The 21,475-nt window shown below is 53.9% G+C and overlaps 1 protein-coding gene across 5 annotated transcripts in view; it reads left to right on the top strand.

Moving 5' to 3' along the window:
- Asap2 (ArfGAP with SH3 domain, ankyrin repeat and PH domain 2) overlaps nucleotides 1-21,475 on the top strand; it is a 152,227-nt gene that overhangs the window by 123,698 nt on the left and 7,054 nt on the right. For 2 of the 5 annotated variants that reach the window (XM_026397665.2, XM_026397739.2), the window contains exons 17-24: nucleotides 5,365-5,554; nucleotides 6,916-7,001; nucleotides 8,899-9,014; nucleotides 9,472-9,539; nucleotides 10,773-10,886; nucleotides 13,004-13,256; nucleotides 15,711-15,845; nucleotides 17,539-17,704. In XM_026397665.2, the coding sequence (XP_026253450.1) occupies nucleotides 5,365-5,554; nucleotides 6,916-7,001; nucleotides 8,899-9,014; nucleotides 9,472-9,539; nucleotides 10,773-10,886; nucleotides 13,004-13,256; nucleotides 15,711-15,845; nucleotides 17,539-17,704 (1,128 nt within the window). Of the gene's footprint in view, nucleotides 1-5,364; nucleotides 5,555-6,915; nucleotides 7,002-8,898; nucleotides 9,015-9,471; nucleotides 9,540-10,772; nucleotides 10,893-13,003; nucleotides 13,257-15,710; nucleotides 15,846-17,538; nucleotides 17,705-21,475 lie in introns of all 5 variants that reach the window. The other 3 variants (XM_026397888.2, XM_026397973.2, XM_026397822.2) reach the window with 2 other exon arrangements.

A 21,475-nucleotide genomic window follows, 5' to 3' on the forward strand; every position in this document is an offset into this window, starting at 1 on the left:
TCAAAGCCAGTCTCAGAAATTTGGCAACTCCCTGAACAACTTAGTGAGACCCTGTATCAAAAAGGGCTGGGGATGTTGCTCAGTGTGTAAGTGCCCTTGGGTTCAATCCCTGGTCACTTCCCCTCCTCACCCATCCCCCGCAAAAAAAAAAAAACCCTGAAAAGGCAGTCTCTCTCTCCATTGTGTCTTTGGGACGCCTTTGTCAAGGATCAGATGACAGTTTCTGTGTGGGTTTGCCTGTGTCTTCTATTTCTTTGGTCTGCCCCTCTGTTTTGACCCCAGTACCATGCTGTTTTGTCACCGTGGCCCAGTAGTGTGACTTGAAGTGGAGTGTTACTCCAGCCCTGCTCTTACTGTTCAGAACCTGTTCTGTGTCTTTTATCTTCCTGTGAATTTTAGGAATGTTTTTTCTAGTTCCGTGAAGAATGTCATCAGTGTTTTGATGGGGGTTGCACCAAGTCTGGGTACAGCGTTGGGAGATTCAGCCGTTTTAACAGCATCCATTCCGCCTGTCCGAGAACAAGGAAGGACTTTCCATCTTCTAATGTCCTCAGTTTCTTTCTTCGGTGCTCTGTAATTTTCACTGTGGTGGTCTTTCACTTCCTTGGTTAAATTTATTCCCAGGTTTGTTTATTTTTGAGGCTATTGGGAATGGAATATTCTTTTCTAATTCCTTTTTCAGTGGATTCATTATTGGCGTGCAGAAAACCTATTGATTTTATATGTTGATTCTGTGTCCTGCTACTTTGCTGAATTTGTAATCTCTAAAAGTCTTCTGGAGGAGGTTTTTGGGTCTAAGTGTGGGAACACTTTATCTGTGAACAGTGATATTTTAACTCCTTCCTTTCTAGCTGTGCTTTCTGTTCCTTTCTCTTGTGGGGTAGGTTCTTTAACTTCTCTGAGCCTCAACCCCGAATGCCTCTAGTATCAAAAGGGAAGCCACTGACCTCACAGGTGTTGGGAAATGAGTGACGTGGCTGGGACTGGGTGTTGGTGCTGGCTGCTCTGCCTGCTCTTCATTGTGTGGGTGGCAGGGCCACGGGGTGCCACCTGGTGAAGGGCGGGCCCCTTCAGTCAGATTATCCAGAGGTGAACCCACCCTGCGGGATAGCTGGGGATCCGGCTTACATGCAGGAAGCGTCCTGGCCCAGGGTGCCAAGTTCAGTCACAGCTGTTTGATTGACACCTGGTCTTTCTGCTGCCTCTCTCACAGGGAAGTTGTCAGTCCCCTGGAATGCTGTAATGTTGTCCAATTTGAACAAAGCAGGTGATAATAATTTCTTTCAAGTACGAGGATGTTCCTTAGAAAGCAGACTACTCGTCTGCTCTGGGGCTGCATGAATCCCAGACAAGCACCCCTGGTTTGGAGCATTTCCACATCAATGGTCTGTCTGCAGAACCCCTCCCCACTTGGCACTATTCCTAAGGAAGTTCCCACAGCCCCCCCTTTTTCTTTTTCTCACGACAAGGGTAGATGCCCAGTATAAGGGTGAGACGTTGCCCACTGTCCAGTTGAAAGAATCGCAGGCGCTCCCTGCTCCTGTCGCCTTCAGCTCTATCTTGAAAGGCCCCGTCCTTCTTTGTCTTGCACCTGGGCTTTTATGCTGCTTGTGGTGGCCCCGTAAGTATTTACTGAATCAACAGGAATCTGCCCAGCTCCGTGCCTGCTGCAGTAAGGGAATACCTCTCATCTCAGTGAGAAAGAGCGTGCGATTTCTAGCTTCATCTAAGAACCGCACTCCATCTGCAGATAAGTCTGTTGAAGGGGAAACCAAAGACACCCTCCCGTGGCCTGCGAATCCCCAGATGGATTTCCCAGGCGTGGAGTAGCCTAACTAGGCCACGAGGGGCCGGATGTGCCTTTGCGAACAGAGGTTAGAGCTGTCCCCGTGTCCTTCGGAAGGGCCAGGAAAGCCCCTGCTGTGTGCCAGATGGATCTTCTGCTGAGCTAACTGCTGTCCTCGGGCCTCAGCCTTCAAATGCACAGGGACAGGCTGCTGCTCTGGAGCACAGGCTTGGCCTGTGGCGTGGGTGGCCCAGACTCGTGCTGCCTTTGGGTCAGAACCACCTGCAGGGGACCAGAGCCCTGGGCAGACAAACAGTCCATTAAGTAAGCAAGCAGAGGGAATCCGGTCTGCCTCTGCCCCCACCTGCCAGGGTCAAGCCGTGACCGTCCCCAGTGCTCTTGGAATCTCTGTCATTGAGGCCTGACATTCCGGCAGGCCGGGGCCTGGGCAGGTCCTGAGCATCACAGCTCTGTCAGTGGCCTCCATGCATGAATTGGATCTGCCTAAGGAAGCCACCTGGTGGAGACCCAGCCTCCTGGCCTGTTGGAGGATGCAGTGAGAACCTGTCTCCCTCAGGTCACCAGGTCATTGTGGCATCTCCACCAGCAGGTCAGCAGCATGGGGGGGAGGGGCAGTGTGCTGGGGGACGCTGAGGATCGAGCCTCAAGTGAGGCCCTGCAGATGGGCAGACTGAGGACAGAAGCAAGAGGTGCCTGGTGCCCCTGGAAGTCCCTCCTGGGCTGTGACACTCAGAGCTGGTGCTCTGGAACAAGGTTTCCTCTCCAGCCAGAAACCTGCCCCACTGCTGCAGCCTGTCCAGGAGCAACGTGGGCCCAGCAAGGGCATCAGGGCCCGGCCAACGTGGGAAGAGACCCTGCCCTATGGCTTGGCCTGGATTTGTGGGGGGTTCCTTCCTGGAGGGTTCTTTCTTCAGGGACCCCCAGACAGGTAAACTCTGTTCTCTGCTTGGAGTTCCATCCCACAGGGCACCCCTAAAGGAGGACAAGTTGTCCTGTGTGGCCCTGGTACAGGTAAAGAAAGCCCGTGGCTACTCCAGCAGCCGCAGGCCGTCCCTATATAGTAGGTGGCTGAGAGAGGGACGTCAGGAGAGAGCATGTAGAAATGCCAGTCCAGCCAGGAGCAGGCATGGCTCTAGCAGGGTAGGCCACTGTGTCCCTGCTTGGTTCTTGTCCCGTGAGGACTCTAGAGGTCATGTGGGGGTCAATGGCTCTTGACCTTCAGCGAGAACCAAGACCACCAGGTTACCTGGCCCTCCTCCAGTTTCTGTTTCCCAGGGACAGGGTTGTCTGCATCTTGTACCCACAGCGGGGTGGTCTGGGCCCTTGCTCAGGGAAGTAGCACCTGTAGGCATTTGATGGGAAGGCAGAGAAGCGCTCTCTCCCTCCGTCCCTTCCACTGGAGCCTAAGAGGAACAGGAGAGCGTGGGACCGCGGGCTCTGTTGGCTCAGGAGGTATCAGCCGTGTGTTTCTCTCTGCGACTGGAGCCCCTGCCCTCCCCTGAAAGCCTGGAGCTGACCCATCCACTCATAAACCCCTGTGTTCTTGAGCCAGGACCCCAGTGTTGATGAGTCCTTGGGGACTGAGCGGCGGTGGATGAAGATGGGGTTGGCACAACCCTGAGCTGTAAGAGCAGCCGGGGCCTGTGTGCCTGGCCACCTTCCTCCGCATTCAGTGCCGACTCTACAGTAACTACAGCTGGCGAGTCCAAAGTGCTGGCTCAGTGCTTGGGAGCACTGTCTCCTTCCGTCCTGCAGAGCCACACGAGGCAGCCCTGGCCTTGGTTTTACTCCGCAGTGAGTCACTCGGCGCGGTCACACAGTGGGATGCGGTCAGCCCCTTGGGAGTCTGACCGTCCGGCCCAGACCCTCCTGACATCCAAGCAGACTTGTCCTGGGGGCAGTGCAGGCCCTTCCTTTCAGCCACCTCCCTGCCCAGCCCACAGAAACTTCATTTCATACCTCCCTGACACGGGCAGGAGGGACCAGGGAATTGGTCTTGTCAGGCCATTCTATCTGTGTGTCTGTTGTCAGTGGAAATTGGTTTTTGTGACCTTTTTTTTTTTAAGCAGTTTTACTGCAATATAATTTGTGCCTTTGAAAGTTGCACGATCTAGTGGCTTTTAGTGTTTTTACAGATTTTGTGCCCATTGCCACAGTCAATTTTGTTTTATTTTTTACTTATTTCTTTGAGATGATGGGGGGGTCTCATCAAGTTGCCCAGGCTGGCCCTGAACTCGATGTTCTTCCTGCCACGACCCACCGAGTAGTTGGGATTACAGGCATGACCACCCCCCAGCTCAGTCAGTTTCAGACTTTTTTTACTCCAAACGAAACCCTGTACCCGTGATCCACAGCCTACTGAGGGTCCCTGTGCGTCCACCCTGGGCAGCCTGCTTCCCACCTCTACACATTGGCCAGTCTGGACATCTCTGTCTGTAGATTGTGCGGCGTCTGTCCGTGCTGGCGTAGGTCAGCGCTTCCCCTGCTGTGCCGCCCCCCCCTGTGTCAGACGGACGCCCTGTCGTCTGTGTTCGCCAGTTACTTGGGTTGCCCGTGGCATTTCTGTTGATTGGCGCGAGCACTTCAGCCCTTCCGTGTTGTCCGGGTCTTCAGGAGTCGCTCTTGATGAGACCTTTAGTGTGACTGGGTTTGGAAAGTGCTCAGCCCCCTCACCGACGAGCTGCCAGCTTTCTTGGTCTCCATCTTTCAAGTGCATCAGCACTTTCCAAGGTCCTAGGACCTACTGTGCGCTCTGCTTAGGTGTCACCTCCTGTAAGGATGACACTGCTGGGAGGAGGTGTTGGGTGCACTTCCACAAATGAGAGAGCGTGAGGCCTAAGGTGAGGATTTGTTCAAGTTCAAATGCTCGGCATGCGGTTAGAGTGGGATTTGAACCCTGGCTCCCCCGGGGCTGCCTTTCCAGGCTTCTTGAGAAGGGTGGTGTCTGAGCACAGGCCAGACCAGAGAGTGCACAGAAGAGGGGCAGTTCCCTTTGGTTCATCTGACAGGAAGTGGCTTTGAGGCACACTGACATGGAGTCCATGCCCCCTGGGCAGGTGGGCAGGCAGGCAGACTACCAGGGAGACTCTGAACAGAGGGCAGGCCAGGGCAGGCCTGCAGAGGTGGCCCAGGAACAGCAATGGGAGGGACATGGGTCACGGCAGAGAAGGACACAGCATGCTGTGGAGAGGGTGTGGATGGGGAAGGTGCAGACGAGGGCATGAGTGACAGGGCAGCAGCTCGGGGAAGTCGGAGCACGGAACTTCAGGGTGAAGCTTCAGGGGCAGCCGCTGAGAGAGCATGGGGGTCGCCCACCTGGCTGGCTGGCCCTTACAGCTGGGTCAGTTCCAGGACGCTGCACGGGGCATTGACACCCGGTACCAGTAGAAGGAGCCCCAGGGTCGGGGTGAATGGGCGCTTGCAGGCGAAGCACAGCTCCCACCTGGCACTTTGCCACCAGCGCTGCTTGGGGGGAGGGTGGGCAGGATCCTGAAGGTGGCTGCAGGTGGACTGAGTGGGGGCCTTAGTGGCTCACCAGCAATGTCGTGTGGTTTCAGGAATGCCAGGAAGGACTACATCACCGCCAAGTACCTGGAGAGGAGGTATGCGAGGAAGAAGCACGCAGACAGCGCCGCCAAGCTGCACAGCCTCTGTGAGGCCGTCAAGAACAGAGACATTCTTGGGTTACTGCAAGCTTATGCTGATGGCGTGGACCTCACAGAGAAGATCCCGCTGGCCAACGGACATGTGAGCATGTGGCTGCTGCTTCTAGGAAGCAGAGGGAGGCAAGGGAGGGCAGCAGGGCGGGGTCTTGGGCTTGAGGATTCACGCTGTGCCATTCTCCAGGAGAGCAGCACTCGCTACGTTCCGTAGGAGAATCTGGTGGCTTATTTGTTTATTTTTAATTGGCAAGTAATTACTTAGGTTCAGCATCTTTTATCCTAAATGCTTGGGACTAGAAGTACTTTGGACTTTGATTGTTTTTAGAATTTGGAATATTTGTATGTGAGATGTGTTAGGGATGGGACCCAAGTCTAAACACAGAATTCATTTACAGTTCACATAAACCTCTTACACACAGCCTGAAGGTAATTTTGTAATATCTCTAGGATCCCCGTGCTTTGACTACAACCAATCACATGAGGTCAGGTGTGGAATTTTCTATGTGTTGCTCACCCCTTAAAAAGTTTTGTACTTTGGAGCATTTTGGATTTAGGATTTGGGGACTAGGAATGCTCAACCTGTGCATATGTTTATGGACAGTGGGAGTTTTGAGATGTGTTCTCACTATGGAATGACTGAATCAAGCTGTTGCCATGTCTTCACCTTACATGTTTCTCATGGTGAGAACGTCTCAGAGATGCATAACCCGGGACTATTATGAACTGCCATCGCTGTGCTGTGCAGTAGCTCTCCAGAACATATTTCTCCCAACCAAAGCTTTGGGTGTTGGTTTATTCTTAAACCTCAAATGAAATGCCAACTCTGGAGAGCAAGCCTGTCCTGAGGCCTGAAACCGAGGGAGCACACCTGTGCAGCCTGCAAGGACCCTCTCTTCTGTGAGCAGGGTCACCCAAGGCCACCTGAGGAGTGCCCTGGGAGGGGCAGTTCCCTGCAGCCTGCAGCCCATGCACTCTCCTTCCTGAGGGGGTCGGTGGGAAGCATCCCTCAGACTTGAGGGAACCCTCAGGGTCTGTAGTAAACCATTAGTGCCAAGGGGCTGGTGGATCCCCCAGTCTTCCACAAGTGCCTGAGGGACATACACTTCACCCCCTGTGGGGCTCAACCATGTCCTCTCAGGGCCACTCCAAGCTCCCCAGGTGGGGGTGTTGTGACAAGGGCAGGAACACCTTTCTCCTGGTGACTGACAGGCTCCTTTAGATGTGAGCCGAGGCACCAGCAGGCTGTGGAGTGCCCCCTTGCTCTTCCTCTTTGTAGAGAGGTAGAAAGTTTGCCGTGGAAATTAGTGGGCACTCCGTACCTTAGAGATAAGTTTTTTTGAAAGAAAGGATGAACACTTTTGGAAGGGATACACACAACTTCGCTGAGCTGGACACAATATTGAAGGCTGCCGCTGGAAGGCTAGAATGTCTCCGTTTGGTTTCCAGGAGCCAGATGAGACAGCCCTGCACCTTGCCGTCAGGTCCGTGGATCGGACTTCTCTTCACATCGTGGACTTTCTGGTTCAGAACAGGTGGGTGTCTGAACTTCGCGCAGGCTGGGGGAGGGCTTTTGTTTTTGCTCCCTGGGCTTCCTGAGGACGGCAGCAAGGCCTCGCTGCTTCGGTTGTGCTGCAGAGATACTCGCCTGTGCAGGTCTGAGCATGAGTCATGGGACAGAGAAGATGCCAGGTGTGGGCGTCGCACGGCTGTGCTAGGGAAATCCAAACCCAGGCTCGGAGCCTGGGACTCACAGCCCCTGGGATGTGTGGCTGCTGACCTGGGAGCCCTGGAGCAGTGGTGCGCGCCCCACCCCGCATCCTGTGCACTGGCAGGTTCCTCCCCTCGCCCTGTGGGTGGGGCTCCTTGTCCCAGACAGGATGTCCCGAGTAGGGGAGAGAAGAGGGCAGTGGAGGTCTTGAACCAGAACACTGGGTCATGAGTATTTGCCTTGGGCTGAGAAATGGCTTGTGTGCTTTCTCTGGAAATGGCCTTTGGGACGTGCAGGTACAGTTGATCAGGCCCTGGTGTGCTGTTCTGTGCATGTGCTTCACCGTGTGCCACCTGCCTGGCACTGGAGTCCAGACCTCAAGGCCTTTTCCTGACCACGATTTAGGGGGTGTCTGTACTGGAGGGTGCTGGTTGAAAGCCACCAAAATAGCTCCAAGTGGCAAGGAAGATCCCATGTTGCAAGAGCAGTGGAATGGTTGGCACTCTGTGTCCTCTGCTTTTCCCTATGATTCCTGGCAGAGGAGTAACAAAGCAGCTAGAAAGTAGAGGAGCTGGGGGTTGTCAGCCCCAACACCCACAGGCCATTCCCGAGGAGCCCTGGTTCACTAGACTCCTGGTGGAGCCAGGTGTCCTGTCCTCGGCAGCAGCCCAGCGCCTGGAGCAGAGCGGGGCTCCATGGGTGTCGGTCAGTCCGGGATGATGCCTTTCCCTGTACAAACTTTCCAGGGGAAGAAGGGGGAACCTGGTTTCTTTACTTCTGGGATGGAGGGAAGAGAGCAGTAGAGGACAGATGAGGAGAGGAGGCTTGGGCAAGGGTGCAGCCCAGAGGTAGAGCACTTGCCTAGCTTGCAGGAGGCCCTGGGTTTCATTCCCAGCACAAAAACAAAAAAGAAAAGAAGAAGAGAGAAGGTGCTCTGTCTTACATCGAAAAGTAGTTGGTTTCCTCCTGGCGGGAGCTCTGGTGCCACCCCCTGAGGTCCCATCCATCCCCACTTGTCTGTCCAGGGGCCCAAGGCTTTGTCCGCCTTTATGATGGTGGTGTCCACGTGTGGAACAGCTTGTCCCATCCCTGTGGAGCACGTGCCCCTGTTTGGATGACCTGGGCTCATTTGTATCAGAAGAGCCTCTTCTGAAGCAGCCCCTAACTGCACTCAGAGGGCAGTTCCAGGGTCGCGGGAGCAAGAGGGCAGTTCCAGGGTCGCGGCAGTTCCAGGGTCTGGAGAGCTTTTCCCCTCCCTGGCAGGAGTATCAAATGATAGGGTGGAACAGCTCATCTGGCCCATGCTGCAGACGGACAGGATGGACATTTGTGCAGGCTGGGCAGTGGGCAGCACAGGTGAAGAGGGAAGAGGCCAGAGCTTCAGGCTTGCCCTTAGCTACCTGCCCACCTCCCCAAGCCCAGCAGCAACACAGCTGCCCCTTGCCTGGCCTCTGCCATCATGGGTTCTCTCCATGATGTCCTGGGCCACAGCTGCCTCATCCACATAGGCACCTGGAGTATACAGGCACCTGGCCTGTGGGTCTTGGGGCTGACAACCCCCTAGCTCCTGTACTTTCTAGTATTCTCATGGGGACAAGATGGAAAAACTGGTTACTCATGAGCTCTGATTCCGTCTGCCTCTCGTCACATGCCCTGTGTCCCTGCCGAGCCATCTGCACCCCCAGTAATCCTTCTGTTTCCTCCGACTCTGTTCTCGGCAGCGGGAACCTGGACAAACAGACAGGCAAAGGCAGCACGGCCCTGCACTACTGCTGCCTGACGGACAGCGCCGAGTGCCTCAAGCTGCTCCTGCGCGGGAAGGCCTCCATCGAGATAGGTGAGCCTCGCACCCTGCCACAAGGGCAGCCCGCCGCCGGGAGCCATGCTGCTTCCTTAAAAGTCAACCAAGTCTTGTTGGCAGATTTACTTAGAAGAAGCAAGTGATAAGCTGTTTCAAGGTACCTTACGTTCAGCACATGGGACAGGGAGCAGTGCCCTGGGTTTGGAATTGATATGCTGCTGTATTTGATGGCTATTGTTTGGACATTGATTGTAATCAGTTGCACGTCAACAGTTTTACTCTCTCAAACCTTGATTTTTCCAATCTTGGCTTCTCTGCTATTACTTTCTTCTTGGTTATCCACCAGCCCCCGGCAGTCGGGCCAACTGGATTTCAGGACTTGTGCTCCAGTTAATGTAGTGCTGCCTCATGGTATCTTTGGTCAACTGCCCCTCGATGGCAGATCCTACTGGGGTTTGTCATGACGCTTCCTTTCCTTGCCCTTGGCTTTTAGCAAACGAGGCAGGAGAGACCCCGCTGGACATCGCCAAGCGCCTCAAGCATGAACACTGCGAGGAGCTGGTGAGTCCCCCCCAGCAGATGGGCAGGGCACCGCTGGGGACAGCGAGGGGAGGGCTTGTCCTACCCTGGCACTTGTCGCAGAGTGGATCTCTGTCCTGGGTGGGACATGCTAAGAATCAGCCCAACCTGGGGAGAGCCTGCTAGGGAGTCGCAGCAGAGCAGTGGACTGCCCTCCCAGGGTGTCCGCTGTGTGGACCTGTTGGCCACAGCTGGCCCCTGCAGGGCGGCTGCGCTGCGTGCCTCAGGCCTCCTGTTTCGCGGTGCTCCGAGCTGGCTTTCTTACTTTGTTCCTCAACCCCACATCATGTGGCCCGCCCTAAACCATCTTCCTTTCCTGTTCTTGAAGTAGGGGGTGTGAAGGAAGGAAGGAACCATTGGGGACAGCAGAGTAGGGCCATGGTAGGACTGTGCCACTGTGACTTGGGAAAGACCCCCAGGCGCTCAGCTGCCACCTTATATGTGAAGTCAGTTATACCCCTTTGCAAGGTTATGGTGAGAGGTACTATTGAATCTATAAAGCACTCAGCACGTAGATATTCAGTGCTTGACCAACGGAACTTTTGATAACAAATGCTAAAAGAGTGGGCTAAGTGACAGTTTCTGTTCTAGACACTTCAGATCCACATCTCATGCAATCTTTGAACTACTCTATGACAGAGTTTCTGCTGTCATGGAGGAGGAAGCAGACACAAGGTCATATTGCTTCTGTCTGGCTCTACAAAGCAGTAAGCCCTGCTGCCCTAAATACCACTGTGTGATAAATTCGCTTCTGTGCACCTAGAATGGAGTTAGCTGTCTACCTTGAGAGAACTGGGAAAATAGTCATTCCGATCATTCATTCAGGGCTTCATGCTCGTTCTAGTCGAGAAGCTGGGTTACCAGTGAATGCAGTCCTTCTCCTAGTAGGGTTGAATTTGCTTGCATATGTAGTCTTTATACCTGCAGGCTGATCCTTTAGGTTCCAAACATCCCTTGCCCGTGTACAGTACTTCACAGTTTACAAGCACCCGCTGTAAGTACTGGTGCTGCCAGGATTGAATGTGAAGGTTATCCTGTCAATCAGGTAGAGGGGGATTAACTGCACCCAGGGGCTGGAAGGAGCTTGCTGTGGATCGAGTGCAGGCTCCCTTCCTCCTGGGCTGCCTGTCTGCTGTCTGTCTAAACAGCCTGCAGATCCCTGCCTCTGTGCCCAGGGTGTTGGCAGCGGTGCTGACTGTCCTTTGTAATTCCCAGCTGACGCAGGCGCTATCTGGAAGGTTTAACTCTCACGTCCACGTGGAGTATGAGTGGCGGCTACTCCATGAAGACCTGGACGAGAGTGACGATGACGTGGACGAGAAGCTGCAGGTCTGTGTGAGTCACCACCTGTGCACAGAGCCCACAGTGGGCCCTGCCTGGAGCCCGGGAAGAAGGCTTTCCATAGAGAGGGAATGCAGCTGCTCTCGGTGTTCAGACCCCAGTAGGTTTTGGGTTTATCTCTTCCACCACCTCTGCTGCCTCCCAGCTCCTCTGCACTCCACTGGAGAGAGAGGCCAACTCTGCAGTCGTGGGCAGCTCCCTACCTGTGCTTCTGGGGCTGCAGAGGAAGCTACTTGCTGTGGAGCCCCGGGTGGAAGAGCCAGGTCTCCTCTGTGCCAGGTCATCACGGTCACCTGGCTGGGCATGTTTGCCTGGCTGATCTCAAAAACTTCAAATGAAATCATTCCACAGCCCTTGCATCTCCCTGAGTCTCACCCTTTCCTTTTGGGCTGGGGACATTGAAATCTCAAGAGAGGTTGCCTGGCCAAGGTGAAGTATGCATTTCCAGATGGCCTTGGAACCAGGAGGGCTCTTGCTGCTGGTCCAGCTCTGTTCTCAGCACACACACACTGCCTGGCACGTGTGGGTGGCCCAGGATGGCTGCCACCTTCACCCAGGTCTCATCTGAGAGTCAAGCTCGAGGAGCCTTGCTGCAAAACCCAGTCTCCCAGCTCCCCCAGTGGCCAGCAGCCCTGGGAAGGGTTAGGGTTAAAACGAGGGGAAATGGCACGGTGAGCACACTTTCCTGTTTTGCTGTGTGACTTTTGTGTTCTGAAGTACATTGAGGATTTACTAGATGGATAGAGGATTGACACGGGTGAAAGGGAGATGGACAGCATTTCTGAAACCCTGGCTCATGCAGCATTCCACCAGTACTGACCATTCCTTAGAATACAGAATAAGAAATTTCTTCACTGAGTTAATTCAAAACAGCATCAAAGCAAGAAGCGCTAACTTCACGCTTACCTGTCTTTAAAAAAGAAAGAAAAACTGGAAGCCTCTGCGGTGAGGAGTCTGCAGCACCTCTCCGTCCTGGGAGCAGCGGTAGAGCAGGCTGGTGCCCAGGAGAGCAGCAGCAAGGCTTGGGCCTGGCGTCCTGAAACCCAGACTCTGCCACCCACTGCCTTTCTTTTCAGCAGAGAGTGGCAGGTGTTTTGTCCCCTCATCTGTGGGCCCTGTTGGAATGTAGAAATCTGTGCAAAGAGCCACTGGCCACCGCCTTCTGTACCCTGAGCCCGGCTTGACCAGAGCCTGGTCTGGGTGGACAGCCCTGTGAGAGGGAGGCGGCAGCTGATGCCGAGAGCCTGCCGTGCTCCTGGGACTGTGCTGGAGAAACAGTGGAAGTCGTACCCATTAACAGATAGGGGTGAGGGTGGCAAGGTTAAGTGATTTGCTCACGATCATAGCTACTATTCTGAGGCTGACATTTGAAGTGCAAGTGGCATCTGAGCTTGTGAGTCATGATTGGATACATAGGTTTGCAGTAAAGCATGGGGAGAGTAGGCGTGGATCAACTCTTAGCGAGCCAGACAGTAAATACTTGAGGATCCTTGGTCAGAAATGTCCGTTTTTATTGCCACTACTCACCTTTGCCAGGGTGGTTCAAAAGCAGGCATAGACAGGATGTAAGTGATAGGGCACAGCTATCTTTTCATAAAAAATTATTTATTAAAACAGGGCAGCCCACAGGCCAAGGCTGGCTGACCCCTGAGTTAGAGGAATCTCAGGAGTTCCTGTGAATGTGGGAGAACACATTGATCTGGGGTGATCCGCCGTAGAGCTGTCGGTGTGATTGCAGCTAGGTGGCCAGAGTCATCCGTGTTGTTCTCAAACATAAGGTAGTGTGTTTGGACAGGGGAACCCGGGAGACAGGAAGAGCTAGTTAGAGATAACTCTAGCCAGTAAAATGAAATGGCTCCCTTCTCAGAATGGAGAATCGTAACTTGTGAGCCATGGCTTTGGGGGTGGGGGTGGTGGTGGTGTACATGGGTATTTCGATTACAAGACACCAGAGTGGGTTTTTAAATCCTGCAGCTCTCCCGCCACAGGTGAGAGTCCTAGGCCAAGTGGAAGTGGTGCAAGTGTGGATTTCACAGTGGCATTGCCGTCATCAGCCAGAGGTCCCCATCTCCACCTCACACCTCTGCTCTGACATTGCTTTACAGCCCAGTCCCAACCGGCGGGAGGACCGGCCTGTCAGTTTCTACCAGCTGGGATCCAGCCAGCTTCAGCCTAATGCCACGTCTTTGGCCAGAGATGCTGCCAACCTCACCAAGGACAAACAGAGGGGGTTCATGCCCAGCATCGTGCAGAACGAGACCTACGGAGCCATCTTGAGCGGCAGCCCACCCCCATCCCAGCCGGCAGCCCCCACCACCACCAGTGCCCCCCCACTCCCACCTCGAAATGTCATCAAGGGTATGAAACTTCTTGGTCCCCTGCAGATACATTGAGGGTTTGGTTTGGGGGGGAGGGGGGTTTGAGAAATTTGCACCTGCTCTGCCCCCAACTAGGTGACATTGGGCACATATTTTGTAGTTATTTTCTGTTTGCCTCCTAAAGAAATTCTTCCATTTTTTTTTTTCTTTTTTTAGAATGCCAAATGGTGGTAGAGATCTTTGATTGGCTTCTTACTCTGGGCAGAGACATGGCTCCTATGTGGTCTAGGTGATGTGGGGCTGCCCCAGGCGGGCCTGGAGTGGGCTAGGGGATGCTCTCTGCAACCCTTACCCACATACTGCCCTTCCTGGCCTCTATTCCTTCTTTCCTTTCTTATTTCTCCTCTGTTGGCATCAGGGCCAGCCTGTAGCACCAGTGATTACTTCTTATCACCATGATTTTCATGGAATGAAGGAGAAAGATACTAGTTGGGGAACAATGTTCAGCCTAATCGTGAAAATACAGAATCATGCTGGGTGCGTTGGGGAATGCCTGTAATCCCAGCAGCTCAGTAGGCTGAGGCAGGAGGATCGTGAGTTCAAAGCCACCCTCAGCAAAAGCAAGGCACTAAGCAACTCAGTAAGACCCTGTCTCTAAATAAAATACAAAATAGGGCTGGGGACGTGGCTCCATGGTTGAGTGTTCCTGAGTTCAGTTCTCAGTACCTCACCACCACCACCAAAAAAAAATACAGAATCATCTCCCCCAGTGCTGTCAGTGTGAAAAGCTCACTCGACTTAACCTCAGCTGCTCTGTCTCAGCCAAGGAGACTTAACAGGTGAGATTTTTTGTGTTTACAAATATGGAAACTGAAATCCTCAAGTAGTTTATCTAAGAGTGAGGAATAGCTGGCACTGTGCTTCTTGAGGGCGGGCCTATCAAGTGACCAGCTTACCCCAGACTGCACCTGACACCATGGGCTGTGGCCTTCGGGACTTCCTGGGGCAAGGAGGGCTGCTCAGTCTTCGCTGCTGAGACTGGAGAGCCCAAGGGCCTCCCTAGAGCTGGTGTAGAGCCTGCGGCTGGTGGCTGTGGAGAGGGAAGTGTGGGTGGTTCAGGTGGGCCCGTAGCCATGTGCCCTCACATGGCATGACATTGGCAGTGTGGCTGCACCCCATCTTGCCCCACTGTCCTGGGTATTGCAAGGATCCTCCCACACAGCCCTGACCCAGCATTCAGGGACCCAGGGGAATGATGATCGACCTGTCCCAGGGGCCACTGAGTCACAGCCCTCAGCAGCGTTGCATCCCTGCCTGCACCCCAGACCCAGGAGCCAGCCTGCTCACCGCCCCTCGGCAGCCATGTGCTTGGTAACCAAACAGCACGCGCTGGGCCTGATCCAACTCTGAGTAAGGAGTGCAGTGGCCGCTCAGTCACAGAGCACCTGCCCATCGCCCTCCAGGGCTGGCGGAGGCCATCTCAGTGCCCCGTCTCCCCTGTTCCCACATCTGGAGTGGCGTGTCTATTCTGAAAGGCTCGGACCCAAAGCATTTGGGCATTTTTATTCCCACTGGAGGCTTTTACTGGCTGGCTCTGGGTGTCAGGAGGAGAGACTCCGTCCTGCCCTATCGGGTGGTGGAAGAGTAGTGAAGCTCTTCTGCATTTCCAGGTTTCCTGGAATCAGATTTTTCTTTTTCTTTTTCTTTCCATTCTCATCTTCAGCTTCTTTCTTTCTTCAGGTGCAATAGATTATACCCCTCACCTGCGTCTCCCTGTTCTCATTTTGTTCACACTTGGTCTAAAGGAAGCTCACAGCTTCCTTAGGTGTGGGTGGTCTTGCACTGTGGCCGACCCTGCCACAGGAAGGGCGCTCAAGGCTCCTCCAGACCCCGGGCCTCCTGAGAGGGTGTGGCCTCTTTCACTGCCCCCCCCCCCCCGGGCTGTACACAGCCAGGGACACAGGGACTGGGTCACACCTGTGCACTTGAGTAGATGGCAGGAGAATGATGTGACCAGGGAAGTGCCACCTCTTTGGGGGTTACCTGAACCTTCTGGGTTCTGTGTGCCAATCTGTAGCCAGAGAGTTTACAGGAAGTCAGGAGAAGGTCCTCCACTTGTACAGGCTGGGAACAGGGTGCTGTCTGCCTGGCTTGGGTGACTCCCATGGCCTGCAGGATACAATGGAAAGGCAGAGATGAGAAGTCCCCTGGTCCCCAAACAGAACATTGTGGTATATTTTCAGTTAAGAATTTTTACATTCCACCATCAGATTGAGAAAGCCAGCCAGGAATGTTCCCCGGACCATCTTTGGTTCAGCGTCCATTGGTATCTGTCTTCCAGGTCGCAAAGATGAGAGTAAAGTTTCGGGTTCTACTTGCCATTCTAGAAAGGTCAGAGTGGCCATTTGATAAGTGAGAGGATCAATAACGCAGTGTTTTGTTTCTGTTTTTGTTCTGTGTGTGTGCACATGTGTGTGCGTGTGCGTGGGTTTAGTTCAGGCAGCCTCCTCAGCTAACACCCTGTGGAAGACAAACTCTGTAGGTGTGGACGGTGTAAGCAGGCAGCGATCTTCGTCAGATCCGCCAGCTGTCCACCCACCGCTGCCCCCTCTTCGAGTGACATCTACCAGTACGTTTTTTTTCCTTTCTCCTTCTTGCCAGTGGGCCTCGTAGGTCTGGAAGGCAGGGGGCGCTGTTGGCAGCCACCTGGGGAGACAGCTCTGGGGCCGCACACCCGCAGGCAGACGGCACAGGCCCCCAGCCCCAGCACGCCCCAGCACGCCCCGATGGCCCGCTCACTCTCCTCTGCCTTGCAGAACATTCACTAGACCAGCTTCTGGTCCTCTGCACACCACCCCAGAGCTCTCATTTCCTTCAGCCAGTTGGTGATTTTCAATACTTGGGGACAGTCATTTTGATCATAATCTGGCATGGGTTTTTTCAAATACCAGCATGTGGTTGAAAGTACCCAAAGCCTTGTGGGGAGAAGCAGTAGGAAGAGGTCTTGCTCCCATGTGCAGAATTGAGCGTATCTCCCAGGTCCGTGACGGGAGCCCTGGGCCCTGCCCTCTCCGCCCCCTGCTCTCCTGGGCTCTGGCGGAGGGGCACCCAGCATCTCTAGGTTTCAGGGCTTCCAGAGCATTGGGAGTATTCCTAGACTGACATGCTTGTGGCTTTCTTAAAATAGCTAAATTAGCTGGGTGCAGTGGCACATGCCTGTAATCCCAGTGACTCAAGAGGCCGAGGCAGGAGGATCACAAGTTCAAGGCCATCTTGGGCAACTTGGTGAGACCCTGAAAAAAACCGAAAAAAAATAAATAAAAGGGCTGGGGTGTAGCTCGGTGGTCGGGCACCCTGGATCCAATCTCCAGTGCCACAGGAAGAAGAAGAAGCTAAAATTAACATCAACCTGCTGAGGCACCCCCCGGCTGCACAGCCAGAGGCTCGCCAGAGGCCAGAGCCCTCTTCCCTCCTCTCTTGCCTCTCAGGCTGACCCGTGGGCTCCCCAAGTCTGCCTTTCTGCTTTTCCTTTAAAACGGAAAAAGGGAACAAGGGAAAGGGGCACAAAAGGACGACCCACTGATGGCTCCGTGGCCTCACCCCACCTGGTCGCCAGTGGCCTCAATCCTGCTGGCTTGTCTTGTGCCTTATGTGTGAGCTCCCACCCGGAGGCAGGCCACCACCTGTGACAGTGACCTGGTGCTTTGTCAGGAGAACAGGTGGAGGCAGGCTGGGCTGAGGATCCACTTCCCTCTCTTACCTGCTCTGCCCCAGAGCAGAAGCACTCGGCTTCCTCGAGCCCCAGCCTCGGGTCTGTGAAGTCAGATGGTCACAGAGCCTTTGCCCTGCCCACCTCACAGACTGGGGACCTGTTGCAAGTCGCTCCTTACCCTCTGTCCTCAGACTTGTCCCTGCTCAGCTGCCTGGTAAATGGGTGGGGCCTCCTTCCTTCTGGGGATGGGCCTGCTCTGGCTAAGAGAGTCCTGGCCCGAGCAGAACCATCTCCCAGGGCAGAGGCCAGGCCTGGACCCGGCCCCAACCAGCCTTCTGCTGCCTGTTCAGAGTCAGGGGCAGGACAAGGTACTGGCTTCCCCAGCGGGTCTAGCAGAGAAAACAGGCCAGCTGAAGATTTTCGATCGTGCTGGAGCTTCCTGGGTGCTTGACTAGGACCCCTCCCTCCCTCCACAGTTCCCTGAAATGCAGGAGGAAACCAGCAGGTGTGCTCCCCTGGAGACTCCAGGGAAGAGGACCCTGGCTGGGCCACCGGGGAGGAGGTGGGTACAGGGCTGGGGCTGACTGTCTCCTCTCCCTTCTCTCTGCAGACCCTCTGGCCCCCACGCCACCCCCTCCTGTGGCCAAGACACCCAGCATGCTAGAAGCCTTGAGCCAGTCGGGCAAGCCTCCCCAGCCAGGGGCCTCACAGAGCAGGCCCCCGCCCCTGCCGCCCCAGCCTCCCAGCCGCCTGCCTCAGAAGAAGCCTGCTCCCGGGTAACGCCACCCCTCCCGGCCTCCTGGCCGAGTCACACTGGCTGGGCCTGCGTCCAGCGTTCTGGGGGCTTCCAAGTGGCCGTGGGCCCCTTACTCAGGCTGGAAATCTCCGCTGCTGGTGCCCAGGCTGTGAGGTCCATCAGCTCTTGAGGGTCTTACAATTAATTCAAGGATTTTTTTAACTGAAAATTCTTACAAATGTGTATCTTAAATTCACGTAGAGAGTTTAGATCTTCATTTAGTACAGATGCGGGGGTTTTTTGGAGTGCAGTGTGAGGCACGTTTCTTCAAATAAGAACGTTTGCTTTGGTACACACAGTGCAACCTGCAAAACCAGGACCTTGCCTGGATGCTCAGCCACCTCCCACCCTCACCCGCAGTCCTCGTGTCCGAGTGCCGCAGAAGAGCCCAGGTTCTCTCTCTTTTCTGGGTCTTTACAGAGCTCCGTTTGTGGTGGCCCTTGTTTAAGGGAAACACTGCTGAGAAGCTGGGGCCCTGGTGATGGGTCGTCTCATTGCTGGGATGGGTCATGGTCTTGGTCAGAATCAGGAAGTGCACACACGTGTACGCTGCTAAATGTACATGCATAAGCACGCGCACGTGTGTGCATTTTGTGCCTTTCTATAGTGAATCTGCGGGGTCACAGTGATACCTCCAGTTTCATTTGTTCTGGTGACAAACCACACCAGAACTGACTGAAGCGAGACATGCCATTTTATTCTTCTCTCGTTGTCGGGAATCTGTTTGACACAGTGTCTGGCTCGTCTGGCTCCACAGCCTGTGCGACCTCAGCTGAAGACTCCCCGAGGTCAGGGTCACTTAGGTGTTGACGTGTCCGAGGACTGGCAGGAGGCCCCCTTCACAGGTCTGGCAGCTGAGGCCTGTTGTCCACTGGACCTCAGTGGGGGCTGTCAACCAGAACACCTCCGTGCCCAGCCTCCCGGGTGCTGTGGGCTTCCTCATAGCAGGGGGTCTGGGCCTGGACACTGGCCGGCATGGCTGTCACTAAGTCAAGCAGTGACAGAGCCCAGAGACAGTGAGGGCCAGGGCGTGGCGTGGCACCAGCTAGCTGGACAGAGTCCACAGGGCCCTAGACTTTGGGGACAGTTCTAATTTTCTACTTTTCCGTTCTTGTTGCTCCCTTTTCTGAAGATGAGAACCCTGTTCCACGCCTCCTCTGGTGATTGGTGTCCCTTTATGGAACAGCTCCCGTCACTGCCTCCACCCCTCCCCTTTGCTCAAGCCCCTTTCTGTGCTTGGGTCAGTCCTGTTCCGGGAACCCACTGAAGGCACAGCCTCTGGCCCCACCGCCACCATCCCTCACCACTCCCATCAGGCAGCCCTCCGGGGGTTAGCCCTCTGGGTTCCCCTCAGGCCGGCCTGTCCCCCTCTGCAGGCTGCCCCCTCCTGCTTGTTCTTTGGCTCCAGTGTGAGGTCTGTGCCACCAGACTGCTGCCCGGATGGGCATCCCATCAGGTACCATTCTAGCTGGAATTGCGCCCTCCAGTTCTGTGAAATTTCACTCTCTGTGTGTGTGTGTGTGTGTGTGTTTAAACGACTGTTTCCATTTTTTCCTGTTGTCTGTTTTCATTCTCTTTGGACATCAGATCTACGCAGCTTTCCTCTAAACATATCAACTTCTCTTTTGATTGAGTAACATAACTGTTCTGACAGCTCCCCCAATCTCAGGGGTGGACCTGAGGCAGCTAAACTCTTTTCCCATCTACCCCAGACCCAAGAGTAGACCCAGAGCCCTCCATCTTCTGACTCTACCCTGTTTACCCCCTGGGCCTAGAGGTGCTTCTGGGACATGTGGGAGGATATGCTAGCTGGGCACGCCTGTCCACCAGAGCCGGTCACAGGCCCGCTGTCCAGAAGCCAGGCCGAAGAGCAGCCCCTGGCCTGGCTCTGCACCGAGGAGGAGGAAGGGATTGCCCTCATCAGATGCCCCTCTGGGCGCCTCTTTTCCCTTCGGGCTTTGTTTGCTGGCTTATCTCTTATCTTCAGTTTTTCTCCTGGGTTCCCTATGTCTGCTCTCCTTCTCAAGTTGAACTTTTTTTATGGCACCCTGTTCTTGTTTCATGGGATCACTTTCTCTCTCTGAGAATATTAATGATTTAATGTTTTGAAGTGTTAAGTGTGTGTCTTCATTGGTGCTTTTCTGTGTAGTGTTTCTTCCACATCGTTTTGGCCTCTGCATGACAGAGACTGTTCCTATGAGCAGTTCTCTGTGCCGTCTGTTTCTGCTGCACACAAAACCAACTAGAGGACTGGTGCTATAGCTCAGTGGCAGTGTTTTCCTAGCATGTGTGAGGTACTGGGTTTAATCCTTAGCAAATAAAATAAAGGCATTCTTTCCATCTACAACTACCAAAAAAATTTAGAACAAAAACCAACAACTGGCAGTTGGACGTGGTGATACATGTAACTCTTGCTAGTTGGGAGGCCGAGGCAGGAGGATTAGAAGTTTGAGGCCAGCCTGGGAAACTTAGCAAAAAATAAAATGGCTGGGTATGTCTGTGTGTGGTAGAACACCCCTGGATTCGATCCCCAGTCAGTACTTCAAAAACTAACCAAACCCCAGCTGGTACACAGGCTGGCTACACAGGTTTCCCTGAGGAGTGGGCTGTCGGGAAACTCAGAATTTGCGCCTTTTTTCTTGGACAACTCGGGTTCCCTGGCTTCTTGCTGGGAGGGTATAAATTTTCTGGGAGTTGAGTAAGGAAATAAAGTCAAGTTTGTACCTAGTCCCTCTTCTGTGAGAAATGCCAACAGTGGCACTTAGTGTCCCGTCCAGGGCCTCTGCTTTGCCCTCTGCAGAAGCAGCTTCTCCTTCTGTAGGTGGAGTGGGGGGGCGGGAGTCCAGGATTCAGAGCCTCCTCCCAGGGAGTCTGGCAAATCCTTCTGTTATTGCCTCTCTGTCTCCCCTTCCTGAGGTCCTGGGCCTCACTGGGCCCACAGGACACGTGGGTGCCTTTCCTCACACCAGCTGGTGGTTACATTTACCCTGCCAGTTCCAGCTTCCAAAATTGTGTTCCTCCTTCAGCTCTTTGTTCTTTTGGTTTGAATTTTTGTTTTCAGTCTTTTTCCTGGGGAGGAAATAGACGTATTGCAGTGGGTGATGGTGGGATGGTGCTGGGAATGGAACCCAGAGCCTGCACTCTATCAATGATCTACAACTCCAGGTTGCTATTTTTTTAATATTTATTTTTTAGTTGCAGTTGGACAGAATACCTTTATTTTATTTATTTTTATGTGGTGCTGAGGATCAAACCCAGGGCCTCACACGTGCTAGGCAAGTGCTCTACCACTGAGCCAAAACCCCAGCCCTAGGCTGCTGTTTTAAATCCACTTTCAGAACTTTTAAAGTGCAGGTCACCTTTCTAAAATATAATGTACATATCCCTGCCTTCCTGTGCTTTGGGGATTTTTTGTTTGTTTATGTTTTTGTTTTATTCTGTACTAGAGATTGAACCCAGGGACAATCACTGAACCACATCCCCAGTCTTTTTTATTTTTTTATTTTGAGACAGGGTCTCACTAAGTTGCTTAGGACCTTGCTTAGTTTCTGAAGCTGGCCTCAAACTTGGGGTCCTCCTGCCTTGGCCTCCCTTCCCGAGTTCCTGGGATGACAGTGCCACCCTGTCTGGCCCTGCTGTCCTATTCCTAAACAGCCATACAATTTATAATGACACTGTCACAATTATGCTTTCAAGTTCCCAATGATTGTTTTTGCCTTAACCCAATGGCCACTGGCTGTGCTCCTAGTTC

This window comes from Urocitellus parryii, chromosome 12 (assembly GCF_045843805.1).
Source record: "Urocitellus parryii isolate mUroPar1 chromosome 12, mUroPar1.hap1, whole genome shotgun sequence".
Taxonomy (NCBI): Eukaryota; Metazoa; Chordata; class Mammalia; order Rodentia; family Sciuridae; genus Urocitellus; species Urocitellus parryii.